Source organism: Fringilla coelebs (genome assembly GCF_963513975.1).
Source record: "Fringilla coelebs genome assembly, chromosome: 7".
In the NCBI taxonomy this organism is placed as follows: Eukaryota; Metazoa; Chordata; class Aves; order Passeriformes; family Fringillidae; genus Fringilla; species Fringilla coelebs.
In genome coordinates, this window is record NC_140035.1 from 18,442,062 (window position 1) to 18,468,082 (window position 26,021).

General features: G+C 36.5%; 2 protein-coding genes across 5 annotated transcripts in view; both read right to left on the reverse strand.

Moving 5' to 3' along the window:
• TTC21B (tetratricopeptide repeat domain 21B) overlaps positions 1–15,618 on the reverse strand; it is a gene marked incomplete at its 5' end in the record, with an annotated part of 32,878 nt that extends 17,260 nt beyond the window's left edge. For 3 of the 4 annotated variants that reach the window (XM_084208963.1, XM_084208962.1, XM_084208964.1), the window contains 16 exons: positions 561–633; positions 940–1,178; positions 1,921–2,145; positions 3,055–3,212; positions 3,739–3,868; positions 5,711–5,911; positions 6,404–6,501; positions 7,416–7,608; positions 8,183–8,281; positions 8,557–8,641; positions 9,036–9,193; positions 10,514–10,636; positions 12,791–12,957; positions 14,147–14,257; positions 15,227–15,356; positions 15,538–15,558. In XM_084208963.1, coding sequence (XP_084065089.1) covers positions 561–633; positions 940–1,178; positions 1,921–2,145; positions 3,055–3,212; positions 3,739–3,868; positions 5,711–5,911; positions 6,404–6,501; positions 7,416–7,608; positions 8,183–8,281; positions 8,557–8,641; positions 9,036–9,193; positions 10,514–10,636; positions 12,791–12,957; positions 14,147–14,257; positions 15,227–15,356; positions 15,538–15,558 — 2,211 coding nt within the window. Of the gene's footprint in view, positions 1–560; positions 634–939; positions 1,179–1,920; positions 2,146–3,054; positions 3,213–3,738; positions 3,869–5,710; positions 5,912–6,403; positions 6,502–7,415; positions 7,609–8,182; positions 8,282–8,556; positions 8,642–9,035; positions 9,194–10,513; positions 10,637–12,790; positions 12,958–14,146; positions 14,258–15,226; positions 15,357–15,537 lie in introns of all 4 variants that reach the window. The other variant, XM_084208961.1, reaches the window with a different exon arrangement.
• Positions 15,619–19,562: 3,944 nt separating this feature from the next.
• Positions 19,563–26,021, reverse strand: part of LOC311155929 (sodium channel protein type 1 subunit alpha-like) — a gene marked incomplete at both ends in the record, with an annotated part of 59,721 nt that continues 53,262 nt past the window's right edge. Inside the window, 5 exon segments of the mRNA XM_084209420.1 lie at positions 19,563–20,731; positions 21,087–21,357; positions 21,701–21,825; positions 23,381–23,522; positions 23,852–23,905. Of these exon segments, the coding sequence (XP_084065546.1) occupies positions 19,563–20,731; positions 21,087–21,357; positions 21,701–21,825; positions 23,381–23,522; positions 23,852–23,905 (1,761 nt within the window).

A 26,021-nucleotide genomic window follows, 5' to 3' on the forward strand; every position in this document is an offset into this window, starting at 1 on the left:
CTCCAAACTAGTAATCTAAACTGTTGCATGTCCTAACTCAATCTATTTTTTTTACATATGAATTTAAACACGTAGCCTTCAAATTCCTATGTCCATTTGACTACTGCCAATACCAAGTAGCACTTCCAGTTCATCAAGAAAGCAAAGGATGCAAAAGAATGTATAGGAACTAGAAAATTAAAACATTTAAGTAAAGCCAGCAGCATGAAAACTAAGTTACCTAGAATTATTCTAAGTTTCAGAACAATATTCTAAGCAGCTCCAGCTTCTTTGTGATTTCAATTTAGCTCTCACTCTAGATATCTGTTCATCTTATGAGGCAGTGCTGCTCTCGAAAATATTCCCTCCTTGACTTTTACCAAGTAAGCTTTTAGAAGAAATGTATTTTCAACAGTTTTTAATTTAAACAGCTACTCATAGTCAATATTTATGGTTTTATATCCTAAAGCAGTTTCTGTTTGACAAACATCAATCAATAAGAGTCAGCATGCCACAATGTTTCAGCTACACAAAGTCAACAAACTACTCAAATATTCCATTCATCTCTAGCAAGCACTCACCTCTTGAATATTCATGTATGCATCACCAAGAAGAAGAAAAGTATGAGCACTCGGCAGTTTTTCTACTAGGTCACTGGAAACAGAAGACAAAACCTATCTCAGTATTTAACATGTCAATACTGGTAAGCTAAACAAGAGAAGGGCACAACAATTTTATCTTCTGCAGATTTTAGTTTTTTATTGCTCAATATAAACAAAAAACAAAATCTGAAATATCTTTTCAAAATAAGACTTCCAATTATCATTTTAAAAGTTACCACATTTGCTCAAATGAGTTCATGTCACTAAATATTTCTCATTTATTGCAATAGAAAGAAAAAATGAGTTCACCACTCTATCAGTAAACATCTAGAAAACTATGCACACCACAAACATTTACCTATAGCAGGCAGCATACAACTTCTTATCTTTCCTATACTGAAGATAAATATCTGCCATTTTTTCTTTAGCTTGTACAAAGTAAGGCTGTTCAGGTGTAATATTGCGGAGCATAGTCAAGGCATGTTTCACATCTCCTTGAGCAATTGCCAGATCTGCATTTGCAATCACAACCCTTAGCTCCTCGGGTGTTCCAGCAAATTCATTCATGGCATCTTGGATGACTATAACAGCTTCATGCTGCAAATAATAAAAAGAATGTAATTAATTTAGTTCCTGTCATTGAACAGCCAAAAATAAAGACATTATAAACATTTATGGGCATTATACAAACCAACCAAAAAAACCACAAACCATAGTATCCACTTGTTTCGCCACAGTATTTTTAATTTTTTAAAATAAAACTCCTGTGATATGGACTACTAGAAAAAGTTTTAGTACAGAAAATTACATTGGTGTTGCATATAAACAAGAACATCAACTTCAGCTAGAGAATGTCTTTAGCACCTTAGTTGCTCCAAGAGGTCCTGCTTTGAGCAGGCTGGCCTCCAAATCACAGGACAGCATGGCTTGTCTTACATTCTTATACATAGGTAGTGTCCTACTGCTTATCCAGACACAGCTGACAGTAGGGATGCTGCTACGCAAAGATAAGGACGTGATCCAAAACTACTGCTAATAGCATTCTGACAACAAAACAGGGATTGACAACTCAGCAAATGAAAATCAACAGTGAAATGGTTTCACAACCACAAAATCAAAAGGGTGAAATGCTCAAAATTGAGCACCTGTAAACAGTTTGTTTTTCTTTGCTCTGTACCATTTAAGGTACTTAAATTCTCAAATCAGATATTCACATGCTGGGAGTTTTTCTAAGCAAATCTTCTTGGTAAAAGAAGTAGTTTTCTATTCTGAACTAATAGAAATGGGAATGGAAAGAGAGACTTGTTTGTTTTGAATTTTAGCAGGTTTGCCATCTTACCGGTTCTCCATTCAAGCGATGAGCTTCTACCAACTCTAGGAACACAGACACACGATCACTTGCATCAATTTCAATACTTTTTCCTTTTGTTTTTGAGGAAGCTGTAGGCTTTCTCATTCCAGGCAAATTCCTTGCCATCTGTAAGGTTTTAATAGCTTCTGATAGTTCTCCCACCTTCTTTTGGGTTTGGGCCTTAATTAAGTGATACATAGGATGTTCTCTCACCTTAAAAAAGAATAAGATAAAAGAGTTTCCAAATTTTACTTGATGTAAATGTTCAAACCCCTTGCAAGATTTTTTTTTAATACTGACTTTGGTTTATTTTTTTTCCTCCAAATATACACAAATTCAATTTCAGAAATTTACTTACAGAAATATAAGAACTGTCAGAGTACGCAAACTAGTAATTTAGTAAGTTTTTTAACTACAAAGAAACTATTACCAGGGATGAGACCTTGGGACAGAACAACATTAATCGCTGCTTTATTTTAAACTAGACTGAATTTTAAGGTATTCTGAGTGTCTCCCACACTGCTGCATACACACTTCACCAGGCTATGAATTAGAGGAAATAAACAATCTTTATTTGGCACAAGTCCTGCATGCCATTCTTAACCTTCCTAAAACATACTTCACAGTTTGTGAAGAAGAAGTTTGTAAGAGAAATACAGCTCTGTGAAATGGCAAGGACCTCCATTAGGTAGCTAATTAGATATTAATCTTCAGCTTTCATGTATCACTTGGAGAAAAGAAGTAAGATGGGACATGCTAGCAAAAAAATTGTAGCTTCCAGCTAAGTGGTCTGATGACACTTGGGCACTACTCAAACCTAATGAGTGGTGTGTGTGCTGTGTTCCCATCTCTCTGCTAACCCAACATTAAGTTCCACTGAGGCCAACAAACTGAAAATCCCATACTGTAATGTGTAAGACCCATGAGATGTGACTTGTGAGGCGTTAGTTTTGTCTTCATTTATTTGATAAATATTCAGCTATCACATTCATATAAACATTTTGATATTAAATTTGTAGTGGAAGAGTTATAAAAAGTTCAGTTGAAAATTATTATATACAAAAACATACAACTTTAGATGAGTGACTGAATAAAATGATTTCATTCTTTTGTTAAACTCACCTCAAAATTATGGCTTAGACAAAGTTCCAAGGACTGAGAACATAGCTTGATATTGTTTTGTGCCAAATACACCTGGGCCATCAGTAAGTGTGCATCTGCGTAAGAAGGGTTCTTTTCCAGACAGTAATGTAAATTACTATGGGCTGCTTCAATATCCCCTAGGAAGTGGGGAAAGGAAGGGAAAGTGAAAAAGCAGTTGATATGAAATACAGCTCTCTCTATATATACATAGATATATATACATCCATATATATACACACACATCCATATATATACACACACATATATATATGTTATATACATAGCTATTTTTTTGCCTTTTTTTAAAAAATAAATGTCAGCATCCAGTGAATAAACTCATATACAAAGCCTGCTAAGGCGATGACATGAAATCAAAAGCAGGTCAAAGGTATGGTATTTTCTCAATGCTCCCTCTGTAAATCATTCAATAAATTAACTTTTTGGGAAACAATAGATTAAAAAAAACTGTATTTATAAGTCTGTACAATTAAGATACTCTCATATAAAAGAAAAAGAAGTGAAGAGCAAATGTTCTTCACTTAGTCGTAACACAGTATTCTGCAGTGAAAGAAAAATACTCACTATTATTTACAAGTGTGAAATTAATTTTTTATATTAACTAAACTAAGGAGGCAGTTAACTACCCATTCATATAACTATTACCTGACAAGTACTTCACTTTTGCAAATAAAAAGACAGCTTGTTGAAGACCAGGCACAGTTTTTACAACAGTTTCAAGAACTGAAGCACAGTGCTTGAGAAGTGGTGAAGGAGACTGCCCAGGACTTGCAGGCTAGGAGCAAAAAAACCAAGTAAGTAATACAAAAGAGTGCCAACAAACTAATAAAAACCAGCATTTGAGTCAACAGGTTTTAGATTTAGATTTATTTTTAAGTCTGAGCTTCACTTAAAACTGAAATGAGCACTAGCAAAGCCTTGTTATTTCCTTCAGTCAAAGCAGCTGTAGCTAAGAAGAAATGCAAGAACAAGTTTGAAATTTAAGGGGGTAACTTCTTGATATCAGCAGGAACACAAGACAGTCTCAAACTTCAAGGATAATGAAACACTTCAGACCTGACATATGCAGAAGAGTCAGGCCATAAACATTTGGTTACACATTCTGAATTACCAAATCCAAGGCCAACTCATCCAACATAGCAGCACCATGAATTAAATTCCAATAAAGCTGAAGTTGGAAAAAATGATGAGCAGGTTGAGAAGAAAAGGTGCTGGTCCTATCATGCCTACCCTCATCCCACACCACAGAACATATTCATACTGCTAGCAACAAACTGAGAATAGAAGGTGAAAAATAGCTACTGTCATGCAAACTGCCAGTACAATATACCATGTTTTAATTGCTCTTTATCAGAAACATTATTCCTTTCCCTCTATTACTTTAGCTAGTTGCTGGGTTATACATGAAAAAAGGAAAAGGCAACCTAAGCATCATTCTGTCCACAAATAGTATTTTCACAGGACCCAAAACCAAAATGGAAGCCTCCACTACCTAGCTAACTCCACACTTTCAAACACCTGTGGCCCTTTTTTGCAATAAAGAGATAAAGGAAACTTCAGTGAAAGCCTATCTTTTCTTCTGAAAACCTTTCTATGGACAAAAATTCAGAATAGCAGTTTGAACTCCAAATTAAAAACTCATCACTGCTGTTCAGTATTTCTGGAACATATCCCAGGGAAATCTTCAGATAAGAGTGAAGCCTCATAGAATGTCACTTCCTATCATCACCATCTGTGACATGTAAATGTCACTGCTACTGATGTTTTAGACTTTCAAATATTGTCATTTTCTTACATGATGATGAGGCAGTTCATAACAAAGGAAAATTACTTGTCTTCCTGTCAAGATTTTAAAACTCTACATAAACATATTAATGGAAAGGTTCTATAATTAGTCTATAAATAATGACAGGTAACAGAAGTCAGCTCTCAGCTATTTCAGAAGAATAATCTATTTAAGGAATACACTGTTTAAAGAAACTTTTAATGTGTTTCTTCTGCTTTCAAGATGTCAGGTCCCTATTCAATTTATTAAGTTCTACATGCCTTTGTTGCCAAAACTAGAGCACACAAATTCAGCCACAGAAAATTAAGCCACCTAAGTAAGTGAAATTTTTCACTGGAATGAACAATAATATAAAAAGGCATGTTTTCCACCATACAATGTATGTATCCCACCATACAATTGATTTGTGTGTTGATTTTTACCAACATACAAAAGAAAGAATTTATGTACATTGAAAAAATATCCTAAAAATATTTCATGAATAGGGTGGTCAGTGTGAACATCCTAGTTTCGTAATGTGATAGCTCTATTCACTCTATCATTACAGCTTCCTAAGAGATACTAAAACAGTGCAACTACACACACAGAATGTATTGAATAAATAACTCAAGTTTCTTCAGGTGTCATTACTGCCACTTGCTCACATCACAAAATGCGTATTTTTATCATTACTTTGACTAAAAAAGTGGTGTAAAATCCCAAATCATATTTTTACTTCAAGTGAATTCACATTTTAAAAGAGAAAATTTTCTATTTTTTTTGCTTCATGATTAACTGTTCTCAAAATGAAAAATTCCCATTCTTAGACAGACGTGATCTACAGGTGCTTACCTGTGCTGGACAAAAATTAAGATATTCTCTAATAATTTCTAGCAAGAAATCAGGGTTTAGTTTTTCAAAATATTCCACACCAAGAGGAAATCCATGCAAAGATGAAAAGTGAGTATCCAGAACATCATTCAATAAAGCCAAAATGTCTTCTTGTCTCTTATGTTTTTTCATAGCTAGGACTGCATGCAGGAAAGATAATTCCTACAGAAAAGAAAAAAACAATCACAAAAACCAAAACATTCTGTATATTCCATATACATTCATCTGTTACTCATACAATACTACATAATTATTAATGTTAGCCACTTTTTTATATTTAGGGATATTCTAAGACATTTAGCATGTTGCAAAGGACACGATTATTCTATCAATTAATTCCTTTAATTTGTGCAATAACCTTTACATTTGTCCGATCACAAAATCTTGGAAATAATTAATATTTGTCCCTCCTTGATATATCAAACTTATGTTCAGAGAAAAAACACAGCTAGAAAGTGATGTTTTTGCTCTGCAAGCAGCCTGGTGGACAAGTTAAACAACACACTGACTTAAACAGAAAGAAAAACTGAGACTTAACAGTACTCCATTAAGAATGCTCTACACTCAAGCAACCAAAATACAAAACGTGTAATAGTTAGAAGGCACAGTTCAGATTGTAATCAAAGTATGTCAGTAAAGAGAGATGCCTCCTACCCCAGATTTCCCAATGGACTGCTGAATTTCATTAAGAAACTCCAACTGATGCTCTGCATCTTCTAATTGCCCTTGTATTAGCTGGCAACGGATAATTCCTGTAACACATGGAAAGACGTTATTGCCAATTCATCTTCCTAGTCAAGCAAATGCTTTTTTTTCCAGAACTAACTTTTCCTCTCCTCAACCTCTTCATAAAGCAGTGACAGGAAAAGAAAGAATGGATCAAGACTGATGGTAATGCAAATTTTACATACTCAGAAAAACCTAGGGTAGATGATACATGATTGATACATCAACATGCTATACAGCAGTTTCGAATGGTGAATCTTCCAGACTAAGCAGAAGCACCATAAAGTCTGGCTTCTAAATTCAGAAAAAGTACAAGAAGGAAAGCAACCTCAAGCACAAACACAAAGCATTTCTGCAATCTAAAGTTTTAATACTGTTTAAGGCCATAGCACAGTCAAGGAAGAAAAAAAATACAGGGAACAACCTGATGGGCAAATAGGACATATTTACATTCCATTTCCTTGACACATATGAGACTTACTATAGAGTAGGGTTTTTTTGGATGCAATATATACATCCAAAGTATGATGTTTTCACTTGATTATGGATTTCAAGCTAATTTAGACAAAACAAGGACATGGACAGCTTGTTCTATCATGCCCTTGATTTTCGTATTTTTGTAATGCCTAAGAGTTCTCTAGTTCTTTGGTACTACAGAAAATAAATAATAAAGTCAGTAAAATACAGCAAAATGTCTGCTCCTACTAGTACTTGGAGAGCTCTAATTTAGAACAGAAAAGATTAATTTTTTAATAAGGAAGACCAAAAGACATATTCTGTAAGGAGACACTGTTGCCACAAGGAAGTAAGCACACAATGAATCTGAGAAAACAACCCAGTGCTCCTGTTCTCATAGTTCTTGATTTTCCTAGGACCAGCAATAGGAAAATTTGACCAAAAAACATTGTCTGGTAAAAATCAAAAGGAAGTACGACCTTACCAGTTAGTGCAGAAACACTTGTTTCATCAAGTGTCATAGCAGTCTTGTACCATTTTTGAGCTTCTTTCACTTTCCCTTGTAAAATCATTTGGTAGCCAAGTTCAGTAGCAAATTCTGCATTGTCAGATGCCAAATCAAATGCTCTTTGTACTAAGGTTTGTGTATGCTGAAGGATGAGCTGGTTCCGGCCACACTAATGGTAAGAACAATATTTAAGCCTTAAGCTTTTCTTAATTTTTGGAAAACACACTGAATATAGCCAGATCAGTAGAGACAACATCATCTCATGTAAGAAAAAATTAGCCTGTATTAATTCAATAAAAACTGCGACATTAATGTTGGGTGGATTCAGACATAAAAATACAGTACCATACAATAACCAATAGCTGCTTTGAGTCCTTCTTTACAGCAATTTTTGATAAATACAGAGATTAAAAAAACCTTCACTTTCAAGTTACGTGACTAACCTTGTCAGTTTCATACAGTAAGAAGATGGTTGGCAAACATTTGAGTGTATTTTCACTGTTCCTCACTTAAAAGCACGGAGTAAAACCATCTTTGGAATGAGATGGCTTAAACATTGTAATTCATGCTGAACGTAAGACTTGTAAAATGTGGTTACCAAGGCTACATGAGTTAATGTATTTCAATTGTCCACAATCTTCTACTTTTTAGTAGATATTTAACATCTGCCTAGCAAAAAAAAAGCAGAAAACCAGGATATAAAGACAGCTGTATGCTGCTTAAAGAAAAAAAAGCATACTTACTGTTCTACTGAAAGCTAAAGCCATTTTACAGAACAGTTCAGAATTACGTGGTTCTAATCTATCCAGTGCTTTAATCAGGTCTCCCAGTCTTGCTGAAGCCTTGGAGAAAAAGGAGTAGTATAATAAGTAATAGAAAGAATTAACAAATTAGGACAATCAAACAGTTTTCACTATAAACTGCTCACATTTTTACTATGCACTAGTATCTTGAAATGTAAATTCTGAGGTTTTCAGGCTGAGTTAGACTTGAGTATTCTTTTGCCACAGGACCAGCCAAAGTGTATGAGGAGAATACATAAAGAAGACAGCATTTGTAGGAACTAGCTGCCACATGCACTATGTTGTGCTCAACATTCTGCTAATAAAAGACTCACCTCTGATACATTTCCTGCCTTGCACAGATGATGCAGGGCCTCCATTCTTATGGCTTCTAAATTGAGAGGATCTTTCTTCAATAGTCTAAAGTCAAACAAAAGGTGAATGTAAAGAAACCAAACCAAACACTTGCTCAATCATCTATTTTACCCTAAAACAGGAATAGGAAAACTTGTATTTTACAGCCATTTTACATCATGGATTTCAACCGAAAGCACAGGTCTTATTTTATGCCTATCTCAAGAAAGAGCCTCTTCTACCCAAAATGGATTAATGTATTGATGTAGCATCCTCACAGAATTGCAAGGCTGGTTTCTAATAAAACTTCTTTTTCTTGAAATTTATTTTTTAAGAACTGATGCAACTAATTCAGATTCATTAACAATGAATGGAAACCTATCTACTTTTGTTTCAAAGTGTTGTTTGGGTGTAAACATGGCAAGAAAAGAACTTAGTAGCGTGCTACTTCATACTCAACCTATGTGCTGTTTCAATTGTCTGCTCCCAGTCCTGCAAGGCGAGTTGTAGCTTCATTTTCTTTATGAAAGCAGGAACGAAGCTTGGGAAGTTTGCAATTATCTGGTTCACAATTTCCAGAGCTCCTGAGTAATTCTGTCGGACCTCAAAATACTGTGCCTAATGGAAGGAAGAGAAGCCATATCAAGAGCCTGTACACTCACACAGGTGAGAAGATTCCAAAATTCTTTCAAACAGAAACCAGGAAAAAGAGCTATAGAGAAAGAACTTTCCTCTTTCCTGAAGTAATAGTTTTATCTGAGTATCAACCACATCTAGACATATTGCAACAATCAAATAGCAAAGGATGACGTGTAAAGCCTGGTGTGTGTGGTAAGTGCTCTGTAACAAAGGTAATTGCAGTATTGATGATTTACTGGTCAGTAGCAAGCAAGAAGACAGACGTAGCTGAAGAGTAAAACTGCTTCAGGTAACTAGTGTTGTTGCCAGAATTAACAATTTTCTAACTGTAATGCGATTTACAGGGTATTCCAAATACGAAACTTTCAGAAGTCAAGAATCAGAGGTTCAAATTAATTCAAGTAGAAATCAATTTAGGACTTAAACCCGGTTTTGCTTTGATGCTTTGAATTTACTTACCATATTCCAGGTGACTATGAGTGCTGTTTTATTTCATAGTTTTAAGACAGAAATCATGCAAACATTCGATTTTGAGAGTTCATTTTTTAATCCCTAGGGAGATTCATGTCTGTCTAAACCTTAATTACTAAGTAACTACATTTGACATATACTCTTAATTGAATTCAATGGTCCACGCGCAACCAAGCACACACACCTAGCCAAACACCATTTTGCACATTCTCCTGGACTTCAGCCTCCTAATATTCATTGAACAATTTTTTCTACACTTAGCTTTGGAATATTAAACAAACATCATGTTAATGAGTAACAATGTCGGCGATATAAAGCAATATGCTCTGAAACAGAAAATGTGTAAAGAAAACAATTCATGCAAATCCTTTAATGACATGATTACATAAACACAAATGAACACATGAAGTAGACAAATGACAACTTAAAAGAGTGTTAACAATATTAAAAAAAACACACTACACTGTTTAACCACTGTATTTTGGCACACAGCAATTCTGTAATGTGCATAGGTGTCTCATGCAAAAAGGAAGCGATGACACACTTTTACATTTTCAAGTGATTTGAAACTCATTTTATACATATATATAGAAAGGTTTTCCCATGTGCATAGTAAAATCATAACAACAGTACACATTTAGATTGACTGAATTTAACTACACCTTTCTTTTCACATTGGTGTCTAAAGAACCTGAAAGTATCTACAGGGTCTGAACTGTATCTCTGTTCCTTGGGCAAGCTCATTATGCACTACTCTTATCAGCATCTCTCCAATCTACAAGACTAAGATGACATTTAGGAAGAGTTAAAATAGTGAAGTAAACTTACTTTACCAAGCAGTGCAAAAACATCATTGCCTTCCTGCAATGCTTCATCAAAGTATTTCAGAGCTTTTTTAATGTGAGTTTCTTTCCCACAGGTGAGATCAAGCCATGCCTTCAAAATTAACCCCTGTTAACAAAATACAAATTGGAATTTTTGCTAACTAGGTAATGGAAAATTACACTAGATACAATAAGCAGAAATAACCTACATAGAGGACTTAGAGTATCTATTTTAACTCCTTCAGAGGCATAATTATAACCAGCCTTTAGCATAACCTAACACTTGGGTAATTTATTCCAGAGTGAAATTAACCAAATAGTATATTTACTGACAGAATTAGGAAAAAACACCAATGGCACCTAACAACTCTAAGACACTCAGCAGTCAGAACAAAACCTCACAAACATGACCACATTAGACAGAATATTTTCTGCAAACATTTCAGCACAATGTTTTCTTCAGATTTTGTTTATATGAGACACTGAGAAACATAACAGTGCTGCAAAAAGGGAGAAACTTAACAGTGCTGCAAAAACAGAGAAACTTGAGGTTTTTCTTCTACTTTCTGATTTAAAAGAAAATCTTTTATGTACAAGGCAAAACTCTGACGTTTTTCAAATCTTCAAAAGTATTATTAGAAAGAACACCTAAACAATTAAAAGGCAAAATGTGTCTTTTCATTGAAGAACTTACTACTTATAATGAATGAAATTTATTTCTCTAATGTGATCCAAACATTAATTGTAACTTATGGAAATAAAATCTATTTTGAAGTGTATTTAAAAGTCAAAGGTTAGTAGAAAAGCCATATTTTGTAATTGCTAACAATCAGGGTCATGATTTTGTTATGCAGTGGAGACTGGCTGAACTGTACATACTTCAGCACTTTTTTAAAGAAAGGCAGGTGTTGTACTTCCATACAAGGAATACATAAACTATCTTATCAAAATAAGTTTATACTAAACAAATCATATTTCACCAAGTTTAAAGACTCTGAACCACCTCCCAAAAAATCAGATGAAAACATTTAAACATAATTTCATATTACCAAACTAGAAAAAATGCTAATCATAAGCGAACTTCTAAAAAAAATTCTATATATTTAAATACTAATGTACTTTTTCTTTTCTATGTATGTGTCTGTAAAAAAAATAAATAACTTTGAATATTTTTAAGTACTTCAGCTGGAAATATTTCACACTAAGCAACATACCCAAACAATATCTCCTAAGATTAAAAAGAAGCAAACAAAATCAAACTACCATTGTTTTAATAAGCAAAGTCATAAATACCACTATTTTACCAAAGTTACCTTAGTCTTTTTAGGAAGTACCATACTATTGTTTTGTGATGTCCTTAGTTACTTCTTCATTAATATAAGTTATTTCTACATTAGTATAAATTAGCCAATAAATTAGTTCTCATTTAAAATAATTACCAATTTAAATTATTAATCACTGTTAGTTTGAAAGCTAAACCTTACTTAAATCATACTTCCAGAAACTAATGTTTAGAAGAGTAGTTGCAGATTTCTAACTCGTCATAGATCAAACATAAAACTATAGAAACAAACTGAACAGTGTACTGAACCACAGAGCCGAACATTTTTGTTTGATATTACTCTAAAATAATGCATTCAATGTTTACAGCTCTGCCTCAAAGATGTTTAACAAAAAATATGCCAGTTTTTTTATGTTACTCTCCTTGAACTGAAGCTGATACCTCCTTTAAAAAATAACATAGTAGGTTTTCAGAAACCTCTTTAGAGATTCAAGTTTTTAATGAATGTAATGTCTGCATATAAGTGCCAAAGACAATGCTATATATATCACTTATTTCAGTAAAACCCTAGGCAAATTTTGCTCTTAACAACAGCTAACAATTTATATCCCTAATCCTCCGGGTATTTTTGAGCCTTCAGATCCAGATGTCTCCCTCTAGTGAGGCTGTCATGCTTATTTTTTTGCTAGGAATTATGAGGCTTGGTATCAAGTAGCAATACTGGCTTAAGTGCATATTATTTCCATTTATTGATTTATTTTCATTTATTAAGCCATTATTTATTATTTACTAACGGAAAATTAATATTAGTTTACAAAAAAAACTATGGGAATTTACTCAGCTGCGTCAAATGAATTTACAAGAGTTAAGTAGGAAAGTACTAAAACACAAAAAATATTTCAGGATAACTTCCATACAGCATTAATGCCATAAGTCTAGCTTCAGAGTATGCATTGTCCTAATAATCTTTCACATTACAGAAAGGTAAGAATCAGTTACCTCTTTACCACCACCAGAAACTCTGATCATTCTATCAACATATTCACGGGCTTTGTCCTCACGACCAAGATGCCACAGAAACAAGCCAGCATGGTACAGAGCCTGCTGGCCTGCTGCTTTGCGTTGTTCCTTCAGTCTTACATCCAACTCCAGGATAGCATCTCGATCTGAAAAGGTTTTGTTCAGAGCTCTTGTTGACAGCCTCTCAAAATATTATAAAAGAACAGCACGTAAGCCAAGGGCTTCCAGAGCAAACACTGTGTCTGTACTGTACATTGATAAACATGGCAGACAGTCCCATCCAATCAGTAATATTTAGTAGGTACAGATGGAAAAGGCAGAAGAGCGTTCCCAACCACACGGTTTATGGGGAGATCCCAGATCACTGGTGGCTAGCCAACCTGATGTCCATCTAGAAGGGCAGGAAAGAAAGATCTGGAAAACTACAGGCCTGTGAACCTGACCCTGGTGTCAGGGAAGGTCACGGGTCAGGTGTGTGTGTGATGTGCTGTGTGAGTGCCATCACACAGCACCCAGGGCACCCAGGAGATCAGAGCCAGCCAGGCACTGGGAAAGGCAGGAGCTGCCAGGCCAGCCTGATCTCCTGCTCTGACAATGGTGACCCACCTAAGGAATGAGGGAAAGGCTCGCACTCTCAGAGAGTCTTGAGATCCACAATAATTTTGCTGTCCTGCAATATTAATCCTCAGGGACTTGAATAAGAGTAATGCCATTAGTCAGAGCTGTTTCACATCAAATTGTTTAACAAACTCTCAGCAGCAGCTATAAATCTCTATAGTGAGAAAGATACTGCAGCAATAGTTTAACAACCACTCAATGTAGCTGATAAAACAACTCTTATTTTGAGAATGTAATTCCTGACAAAATTGTTCCAGCTTTTAGACTGGAGAAAGGAACACCAAAACTCACAAAACTATTTTCTCCATTTGTATGGTCAGGATAATTTAAAAGATAGAAATGGCATAGCTTTAAAGACTTTTCAAGTTGCAATCGTACTCAAAACTACAAACTACAAATAGATATGAGTGAACAACAACCACAAGAAGCTTGATTCAATTTTTTTTTTCTTCAAAGATTCTTCATCACAGTGGACAAGTAAGATTTTGTGTGTGGGTGTGTGTGTTTTATTTTAATATTCACCCTTATGCTTCAGAGTTTAGTGGTTTGGTATTTTGTCTACAGTCTTGGTAAGCATCACTCAATTCAGTAACAGATTCTATGTCAAATGCCAAAGCCAGAGTAAACCTTTTTAACTTTGGCAGAATTAGCCTGCAACCCTCAAGCTTTCACACAGAGCTGTCTAAAACATGAACCAGAATGTCTTAATAGGCATACCTGGATTAGGGCTCTTTTTATGGGCATAAATCAGAGCCATCATTGTACAAAGTGACACCTCTGGTTTGTTTTTAATAGACTCCAACTGTCGAATGCTTTCTTGGACATCACCTAGTTAAGAAAAAGCACAGAATAAGCTATCACACTTTTCAAGACAAAGAATATAATTATCAAATATCAATCTGACTTAAATTTTCCCTTCTATTTTTTCTTCTATTCTTTTGTTCCTTATGCATATACCTATTTTCACTTGTTTGTGCAAGTCTTCCAAACAGACACAGGAAAGAAAATAGCATCTCCATGCAAAGAACTTGAAGTATGTGGTAATTCTCCCAATCATTAGAAAGAGGAAAATCATATTTATTGTTTTATACATGGCATTGAGCAGCTGTTTTTGCTCCTGTTCCTTTATATAACCAGTATTTTTGCCTTATTTGTGTGAATATTTTCAACATTAGCAAAATAAGACAGTATTGAAAAGTGACAGGATTCTTACATAAAAACATATGGGAGTTTGGGAATAGTCACACTCCCTCAAAACCAGCACACCTTCCTAGACTTGTCTCAGCCCTCCCCGTGCTGGGTTACTTCTTAATATTTCTGACATCTTTGCAACATACATGTTGCTAAATAAATTCTCAGAACAGTATAATTTACACAAAGATCCCCCCAGTAGGTATTAGCTGTCAGTTTCCCTGACACAGAGGATTCAACACAACTAGCACAGCTGCTTTGAAGGGAAGAGCTGTGAGCTGGGAGACACTAGTGAGCTTCTGATCAAATGCCATATGCGTTTGGGCAGGGCTCAAATTCACTCCAAGGAGCCCATTCACCTGACCCATGGTCATGAAACCATGAAAAACAAAAACATTTGTTATTTCTCACTTTGGTAGGATGCTGTCTAGATTTCATTCAAGCTGGGGAGGAGCACTGACAGATGATAACACACCGCTAATCCACGCAACACGGCATGCATTCAGACTCCCCAACATCGCTTTTCCCCGCTCAGCCGACTGAGGGCAGAGCTCTGGAGGCGAGGCAAGGAAGCCCAGCGTTCCGGGAGGAGCGGCCCCCCGTTACCTGCCCTCAGCGCGCCGTAGGCCCGGTAGAAGACCAGCACGGGGTCCGAGCCCAGCCGCCCCAGCGCCTCGTCCGCCGCGGCCCGGGCGTGCTGGAAGAGCCCCTCCTGGCAGTAGTAATTGAGCAGCGCCTGCGGAAAAGCGGCCGCGGGTCACCGGTGCCAACGCCTCGCCCCGGGACGGCCCCGGGGACACCGCGCCCACCACCCCGTCCCGGCCGCCAGCAGTCCCGCCCGGCACCCCCGGCCGCTCCCATCCCTCCCTCCTTCCCAGCCGCTCCCTCCGCCGGGGCGGGACGGCGGTGGCGCCCACCTGCTGCACCTCGGCGTCCATCGTCGCTACCCAACGCCACTGCGTGGGGGCTCCGGAAGGGTGAGGACGGCGCCCTGCCATTGGCTTGGTCGGGAAGGAGGCGGGAGAGACACGGGAAGAGAAACTCCTGGAAGGCGGCGGGCGGGACCCGCGGGCCGAGCCCGAGGGAGCGGCGGGAGGCTGGCGGCGCCTTGGCGCCCCCTGGCGGCGGACAGGCGGCCGTGCCTCGGGAGCGCTCGCGGCCCGGGTGCCGAACGGAAGCCTTGGGAATGTGTTTGTTACCTCGATCTCCTCGGCTGGACGTACGACTAAGTGGCCCACATTCCAGAGGTTTCATAATGTATCTGAGCACTTCAAGTTACGCGGCACTTCTCTTAGAAATACAATAGCAATAGGGTCAAATCAGAGAGAGAAACTTCGGTCCCCCCCTTCTTTCCTCCTGCAGAATTAGAGTTGCAAAGCCTAGTAAAATTTGGGTTGTCCTCTGGAGGAGAAATCACCCTCAGCCATAATTTCTAGAAACCAGAAACAAAGGTTGCTAAAGAGCATTCCTTTGGAATGGGAGTGCAGTCTGTCCACCAGGAAAGCCAGCAGTGATGCCCCCAAGGACAAGGAGCGGAACCCAACCTGCGTGGAGTGTGTAGGAGAAGCTGCTCGGCTCTTCTGGCAGAGCGCGCTCTGAGTGTCCTTTCCTAGCAAGTCCATTACACGTGCAGTTCCTTTGTCACCAGTTCTCATCCCCAGCATCGGGAAGGTGCCAAAGAAGCACCATGCAATGAGCATTCTTAGCTTTCCTTGTTGGCCAAGACAATCCTCTGATTTTCCTGCTGTGTTTAAGTTCTGCTTGTCTTGTTCTGAAGAAACATTTAGGCTTCTGTAACATTTTAAGCCTATTAGAAGTATGAGAAACAAGTTGGGGTTTTTTACATACTTTTTTAAGGTAAATATTTAAGACATATTCTGTCCACATATTAATCTGAAAATACTTATCTTTTCATTTTGATACTTAGGCATTTTGAATCAAAGCTGTAGACCTCTTTTTTCATAATGTATTTCACAACAACTTTACAGAGAAAAATTTCCCTCCCTTGAAAAATTGTTGATGAATTTCAGGGAAAATGGTATGAAATTATATTCTGCATTAGCCACTAAGCAAGCATACAGACTGCAACGGCTCATCAGCTGGTTTCATATGAAGTTCAGTATTCACCTGCGAGGGTTTTCATTGTAAGTTGTAGAGGAATGCAATATAAAATAATGTAAACATCTGAAATTGATATTTTTAGAAATTCACTGAAGCAATTGATAAAGAATAAGGAAGAGGCCCCCTTTCCAGATACATTTGGTTTTCCCCTATTGGTATCCGGTTGCTTCTAGGAATGGGGTGCTTCCAGAGAGACTTTTTAAATTCCTGAGGAAAAAACCAATGATTTGTTCATTCCAACACCATTTCACCTTTTTCAGAAATGCACTCACGTGTGAGATGCTCTGTAGCCTTTTTGTGAACAGCTCCCAGCAAGAATAAACTGGCTCTCAACCCCAGCTGGGGAATATCATGGATCTAGTACTATTTTCTGTCCTCATTTTGTCTTTGTAAACTCTTGAACGCTCAGTTCTCATTCCTGTGCGTGCTCTGAGCCTCGTGGGACACACTCGGGGCAGCTCTGGTATTCGATGGCTGTGCTCCCTGCCTGGAGCTGCTGCATGAAGTCACTCAGCACAGAACTACTGATACAAGCAGAAGCATCATGCTCACTGTCCAACACACGTCAAGAAATTCCTAATTAGTGACTTACAAGAAAATCCCAAGGATTTTCTTACCTGAAAGAACAGTAGAGCTGCTGTAGAGGTTTTCAGTATCCTCCCATTCTGTCGTTTAAAAGTATACCCTGCTTTATATTAATGTCAGATAATAAACACGAAAGGAACAATTACAATAAAAAATGTAATCTTTATTATTTTGACGCCTTAATAATGTTCTTTAGCATCAGTTAGGGTAATAGCATTTTCCTGCATGCAGTTCACTAATACAGATTTAGTCAATAATTTTAATAAAAGTAATCTATATTTAATTTTCCTGTGTAAGAAACATAAAATGTCCTGATGGATTGGATTATACAATTTTGCTACTTTCTCTTTGTGAAAAAATATTGTGGACCCTAGATAATATTTAGAACTGTTCTAGTGCAGCATGAATGAAAAAAAAATCTGTGAGTAAACATGAGAAAAGATTCAGAATTCTCTGAAAGAAAGGTTGTGTCTGAAAACTCATGATGCAGGCACTGCTTAGACATTCAATTTTAACTTTAGACCATTTTCCCATCTGCAAAAATAAAAAAACCCCAGCTTTTTAGAAGCAAATTATGAACTTAATTTGCAGAAATTATTTCTATGTTGGCAAATACTGTAAAAAATAAGATCCTACAGGTATTCATTCACTTAGTTATATCTTGTTCTCTGGAGTTCTTCTGTGAAAAAGTGCTATGGACTGAAAGTAACAAAAATGTTGTGACATTAACCTGAAGATAAAATTCAGTTCTTGTTTTATGTACATAATGCTGAAAAATAAAATAAAATGATTTTTACAGTATTTATATTTGCTTATAAAATCCTAACATTATTTTCAACAGGTTTAGTAGTTTTCAACATCTGTACAGTTTGGATATACACTATATGTTTTTCACTGAAAATTCAGAAATGTAAAACAAATAAGCTCCTAAATAGCTGCAAAATATTGCTCAATGGTATGGAGGAGTGAGGTCTTTTTGAGTAGTTTATTTTGTTTAGCTCTGATGTATGGCTTCCCATGTTTAAGAATCCTGGACAGTCAAAGGAATAGCAGCATAGGCAATATAAACATGCATTGATTGCATCCAAACTATCTATAATGGTCGATAATACATTATTTTACCTGTTGAATGCTTGCACACTACACTTATTGTGGTACATATTTGATGCAATAAATGTGCTAAAGTCATTATCTGTTTGCTCAAACATGCACCACAGGTTAAAAATTATTTACATAGCAGAGAGCTTTTCATTAACATGTACAACATCAACCTTACTGAGAGCTGAAGATGGCTAAACAATACTGCAGGATAAAGCAGAACAACTTTTACAGAGGGCTCTTTTTGATCAATTTGGTGGGCTGAGGCAGATTCATTTAGTATTTCATATGCAGAACGACGTTTGACAAAGACAAAATCTGTGACTCCAGACCTAGGAAGAAGTTTGCACCTTCTGAAACTTAATGGTCTGTGCAAAAAGTAAACCATATTTACTATTCTTGTGAGTTGTAGAGGACTTTACAGGCATACTAAGACTTGTTTGAACATGAAACAACATGAGTACATTAATTAAGCACCTCAAAATCTGTTATTCCTTTCCAGAAACACTGTGCTAAAAAAATCTGTTGTTCTTTGTGACTTAATGTTATTTTCATGCATGATCTATAAGTGCAGCATGCCTTCATGCAAATAATTTCTGTGTGTATATTAGTTGTATAATAGAACACCTGGCCCTTTTACCTGTAAAGGTGTACTTAATTCCCTTCCCCAACAGAAGACCCATTTACAAAAATAGTCACATATAATAAACAACATATGAGTAAAAACAAGATGAATCCACCAACACAGATTTTGTAAAAATATGAAGTATGTGGCAGTTGAAATGCAAACAGTGGATAGAGTTACCATATTGTTTTATGCTAAACACACAAATACTTGGTTTTACACCCCTTTAACTGGTCCCTACAGTCTGTGTAGCCATTTTTCTCTCCTCTTCAGCAGTGTCAGCTGGTAGTGAGAACAGTAACCTCCTGTCAAGGTTGTTTCTTCTTATCACAGTCACAGTCACTGACAAGGGGTCACTGTCTTTTAATAGGCACTGACCTTTAATGTACAGTATATTTGTAAAAATTGTCAGTTTGGCATAGACCTCCTTCAGGAGTCCTGTTGACACAAACACATGATCCTTACAGGCTATGAACTACTTTGCACATATATGATTTTTCTTGCTAGTTACTCTTATTTCTGACCATCTTTATCTTCCTTTTCATGCTTTTCTTTGACTGGCCTTATTACACGATCATAAGAAGGCGGACAAACTGCTGTTGATGCGGTTATGTCTGTTTTCTCTGTAAATGAGTTTTCATTTAACTTGTCAATAAGAATATCATCTTTCATACCCTGACCAGCCCCACCTTCAGTTTTATTTTTGTTATAGATGAAGGAAGCTTGTTTTACTGTTCGTTTTAAGAGGTGACGTCTGTAAGCACGCTGAATGATGACAGCAGACACTTCCTCCTGCTTTCGTTTCAGTGTGGTTGTAATTGGTTCATAGGAAGCTTTAGAAGGATTGGATGCCATAAACCGATCTTCCATCTGTATTCTGAGGGCGTCCATCTCCCCACTTTCCCCCAAAACACGCTTTGTGAAAGCAAACAAGATGTCAAGGCAATGAATTCTGTCACCGCTCACCATGGGCAGATCCATTGCAATAAGCTGGACTTTGTTGGGTTTGGGTAGATGAAGGGGAGGCTCAAGGGCTGCTGCAAAATCAGACAATTTCTCAAATTCCATGAATTGTGTTGCATCGGGGTCAAACTTCTCCCAGACTTCATAGAACATCTCAAAGTCGTCCTCGCTCAAGGGTTCAGCACTTTCTTCAGTAGCAACACCAAAGTTCTCCAAAATCACAGCAATGTACATGTTCACCACTACCAGAAAGGATATGATAATGTAGCTGACAAAGAAGAAAATCCCAACAGAAGGGTTGCCACAGTCACCTTTCACAGAGCTCCCTGGATGAGCCTTGTTAGGGTCACAGTCTGGCTCGCCACTGTTGAGAATTGGGGCGAGCAAACCGTCCCAGCCAGCGGACGTGGTGATCTGGAACAGGCAGATCATGCTGTTGCCAAATGTTTCAAAGTTGAACATGTCATCGATCCCAGCTTCCCTCTTGACATAGGCAAAGTTGGACATGCCAAATATGGCATAGATGAACATGACCAGGAAGAGCAGCAGCCCAATGTTGAACAAAGCAGGAAGAGACATCATCAAAGCAAAAAGCAGAGTGCGGATTCCCTTAGCGCCTTTAATGAGGCGCAGGATCCGACCGATTCTGGCAAGTCGGATGACTCTGAATAATGTGGGAGATACAAAGTACTTCTCAATCATCTCAGCCAAAAACATTCCTAAAAAAGAAAAGAAAACCAAGGTACATTACCACTTAATCTCCATATCACAATAGACATTTAGAAGCAAAGTTTTAAAATTGGCAGTTTTATGTAGCAATTAAAGATTTTCTGCAGATTACATTGGCATAATTTCTGCTTTAGCAGTTATACGTAATATTTGCAGGTGCAATAAATGTTGGATGATTATAACAGTTTTGATGGTTGGTTTAGCTAAATTTCAAATGAAAGTGTAAAGTTGAATGAATTGGCTGTAAATCTTGCGATGGCAAAAGCTCACCATATAGCTCTGTTCAAGTAAAAGTTCATCTCCTGTTCATTTTACCTTCCTTTTAGTTTAATTAACAAGACTTACCTACTATAGAGAGAATGACAACCACAAAATCAAAAATGTTCCAGCCTATAGTGAAGTAGTAATGGCGAAGTGAAATCAATTTCAGAACACATTCTCCAGTGAAAAGGACAATGAACACCAGGTTTATCCAGTATAAAATATTTTCCATTTCTTCGCTCTGGTCATCAGTTTCTACCATCATGGTAACCATGTTAAGACAAATAAGAATCATGATGCTGATGTCAAATACTTGCTGTGTCACAAAATCAAAGACCATTCCTTGGAATTTATTCTGAGGAAGAAAGAAAAAAGAAACATCCAATGCAAACTGTAATTTATTTACATTTCCTGTTAAAAGAAAGTAGAAAACACATGCGGTAAGGCTTATGAGACTTCAATAAAATTGTAACTACTGTACACTAGTTGCTAACTGAGTACTCAAATACAACAACTTAGTTCAGCCTAACTAAAATAGTTGTAAGTGAAAATTTTTTTTTTGTTTTATTTTTGTTTTCCATGTCTGCTGACTAATGCCCCGATTACTGAAAACTTTCAATTGGCTTATTTCTGCTCTCCCTGTATCAATAAAAATCTTTGTAAATAGCTATCCATCTGATGTGTATAAATAATTTTACCCCTGGTCTTGGTATAGGTTTTTGTGGTTTTTTGGATCCCAGCTTTTTCATTGCATTGTAGTATTTCTTCTGCTCTTCTGTCATAAATATGTCTTGACCTCCAAAGTAAAAACATGAAATCAGAACTGGTTATAATCACATTTATATGCAGTGCTGAAAAACATGAGTGATTCAAAAAATCAAGAAGACTAAATTGGGAAAAATCCCTTAGCTATCAAATGCATCTGTCTACAATCTAAGCATTTAGTCTAGAAATCTGGACATCCGGTACTGTATTGCTCAAAACAAGAAAAAAAAATGCAACATATTTTTACAGTTATTTTCCTGGAACTCCTAGAAATCATTTCCATTACCTCTTTTCTTTTATAGTAAGAGATACAGTAAAGAGTATTTGAGATAAATTGAGATAGTCTGGGCTGCTCAATATTGTCACTTCTGAACTGTGATTGTAGTGAAACAAAGGAAAAAGACAAAGTCAGGTTGTCAGCATAGAAATGTGCTTTAGGTATCTCTAATTTAGCAATCACATTAGCATTGGGGCCCAAAGTCTTCAAGGTTCTTCAGAAGATGGATTATCAGACTTTGGAGAAACTTCGCTGAAAATTGAAGATTGGTACTACTAAGAGCAAAATGTTTTCTTTTAAATCTTTTATTTTGATTACTTCTGTGTTCAATGAATTTCTATTTAGCAAAAGCATGAACCTGCCTTTGAAGTCTGACAGTGAAGATAAAGGAGGAATTATAGGTCTTTCATATTTCTAACCAAAATCCATAGTAACCTTGTGTTAGCGACAGCTTGAATGAAAATCTATGAGATTCCCCATACCTCTTGAAGAAAATTTTCCTAGATAAGAGATACTTGCAGACATCTAATTCCAGGAATGCCAATGCACACATAGGACAGGATACAGCCCTTTGTGGATGACGGTGTGGGAAGCTTGAAGATGTGGGAATGCATGGACCAGAAGCTGGACAGACTCCCTGACCATATACCTGTACATTTCTACATGTAGAGCAACCAGAAATCTTGCTTAGCATTTCTCATTATTAACATAAATGCAAAGAAAATGATGCAGTCCAGTAAAGTAAAAATAAACTTGTAATTCATAGCTGCTTTGGTCCTTGAGCTTTCATTGCTTTATCTATTTACAAAAAATAATTTTAAAGGCGAGCATTTCCTTCTCAGACCATCTGTACCAGTGAGATTATCTACATCTGCACTGTGAAATGATAAAAAAAAGGTTCTGAAATAGTTACAAACCACTCCTGCTCTGTGTAGTTTCAGATTGTTCAGTGCCACAAAGTAGAACTTGAATACCTGGGATCATGAAAAACTCATCTTTAATTGCATGATAAAATTATTTTTCAGCTAGCTATTTTTTTTTTGTGTGCTCAAAGAACAACTAAAAATAAGAAGGAAAAAACTCCAAGAAGTTATGAGTGCTTTAATGTAGGGACCTAAGTAAGAGGTTGGATCATACAGGAAGACTTCATGAAGGATCTGTGCCATTCACTAAATGAAAAATCTAATGACTTTAATGAATACTGCAAGTATGATTTTGTCATAGCATACTGGAGCTTTTTCAATTTTGAACAAGCTATGTGGGTACTTTCCATACATTATGCGCCTGCAAAAATGGATTATTTTAGAATATGTTTAGAAGAGAAATGAAAGAATACTTATCTTCTTTTTCTGCTGATTGAAGTTGTCAATAATGACACCAATGAACAAATTCAGGGTGAAAAAAGACCCGAAAATTATAAAGATGACAAAATACAAGTACATATACAAGTTGTCTTCATACTTGGGTTGGTCTAACACCTAAGGGGAAAAAAAGAGAAATATGATTCCTAAGACTTCAAGTGAAAATTTCAACCAAAAAATTGGCAACCTTGCACAAAGTGCCACCAATATTTTGTATTTAGGCAATATTCCTATCACTTACATTACTTTATTTTTTCTATTCTACCTCTTGCTGATAGCACCTGGCAGTTTGCATTCAGTTGCCCACATTTTGTTACCACAGAATCTCATACTCATTTTTCATTCTATTGCATGGATATAATTGCTTATTTAGGCTAAATACACACTTGTAGATAGACAGACCTCAGGGAAAAAAAAAGATAATTTAAAATATTTGTAGTACTTACATCTCTTGAGTCAATAGCTGCATACATAATATCCATCCAGCCTTTAAATGTAGCCTGTAAACAGTACACACCTGTTTAAGCATTCTAAAGACAATTCATTTAATAATTTCCAGCAACTCAGTACAGCACCAGGAATAATTAATAGCATTAGATTTCCAAAGTGTTTTGCCCCTTGGCTTTTTATTCAGCTGCTCATCGGATATACTGCTGTGCATCCCATTACTTTGTATTAGATGTGAACATTTTAAGCAGTATTATTAACTTATTTCTAACTAACAAAAATTATGGAAGGCATTTTAGTCATCAAATCATATCAACTGCGAGAGCTATGTACAGCTGGGTGTATAGCCTTATGTAACTGAGTTGCCACCAGTTAAGACTAATATGTAGTTCTTCTGTCCCAAGTCAGAAAGGTGGCAACAAAATGGAACCAAAAATTTGATCATCTCAAAAAAGGTGTTTTCCTATAATCAGACTACACATTGAAAGATTTTACCTGGTTTAGTAATTCTATGTTCACTTTAAATATAATATATTATGCTTTACAGAGCCTAGATGTCTCATGCATTCTGAGATAAAGTAGTAGGAAGTGTTTCATGTGCACGGAATACTTATTATGCCTCCTAAATTACAGCATTTATTGAAATTTTGGAGGTATTTCCTCTGCCTAAAATCTGTACATTTTTATATTTGACAGTAAGGTGCAGATTGCTTCATCAGAATGTTTGAAACAGAAAGTAATTTACTCTGTTGTGGCAATTAGTTCTCTTTCAACTAGGCAACATCTCCAAGTAGAAATTTTTGGCCAGTTATGCCCAAAAATAGAGCAAAAAAAAAAAAAAAAAGGAAATAATTCTATGTTATTTAATCCTCATTACAATTTTGCAAAACAAGACTGCAGATCATTGGTTCCTTCATTTTCCTTGCCACAGAAACCAGTTGCTGGATCAGGAATGGAACACTCTTCATCCATCTTTTTCTACTGTATCACCATCATCTTTAGCTTTCATTTCTAGAGAAAGTTTCAAAAAACCTTTTTTTTTTATGCAGGACACAGAGCAGTTTGGCATCATCCTGAAGTGAACTTAAAATGAGAAGAAATTATTTTCTTAAAGGAAAGGTCCTTTACACTTTTGGAACAGTGGAATACTGAAAAGAGCATGATTATCCTTAGATGCAAATCCAGTGTGCAGCAACCTTCACATCTTGGGGTCAACGCAGAGAATGTAAAGCTCAGGTAACTAACAGTATGATGGTGAAATCAAAATGTACTATCAGAGGACTAATAAATCAAGAATAAATCTGAAACAAGTAGCAGTCAGCTGAAGAACTTAAAGTCCTCGCGGAATACTTGGACTGCAAGGCATTAGAAGAGATAGATGAGGTCTATTTATGTAATTACTAATATATGCTTAACTTGTTCTCAAAGGCTTTTAATGGTGAATACACCACAATCTTATAAAAAGTATGTATTCTGGCACTTCTTTTTATTATTTCCTAATGCTTACATCCTTCAGTTGCCATTTAAGACTCACTTGTCATCGCCATTACATATCTGGAGAACTGCAGGAATCACCTTCATGCAGTATCTCTTACTTTTTGCAAGTTAATTGTTGCTGTCCTTTTTTAGGTAGTGATCACTGTTCCTTCAGTCTTCTCATGCAACTCTTGTTTTCCAGAACTCTGATCACTCACCTTATTTTGCTCTGAGCTCTATTGCACTAATTAATCTCTTGCAACAGCAACCAAAACAGGATTCAGTATTTCATCTAACAAGGTCTAAATAGGGCAAGATGATTACATGATGTCTTATGGTGCTGCTTTTGTTTCTGTCTTGGTACACTATTTGCATTTTTTGGAATATCATTAGTTGAAATGAGCACTTCAGTCTGAAACACCATGTGAAAATAACGGGCACACTTTTACTTCAGAAAGATGATGCAAATGATGGAGTGGCACTTGGGCAAAATGTGTGCTGTTGCCTCAGATCCAGACTCATGATGATCTTTGCATATCATCCTCTAGGCAAAACAGAATAATTATTAGTTTTTTTGCAAATGTATTGGTGTAGCCTAGAGTAAGTAAAGTCAATGAAAAAAAGATAGACTAATTTAAAAATATTAAGCTTCACCATCACCACTTAAGAACTACACTATAAACAAACAGTACC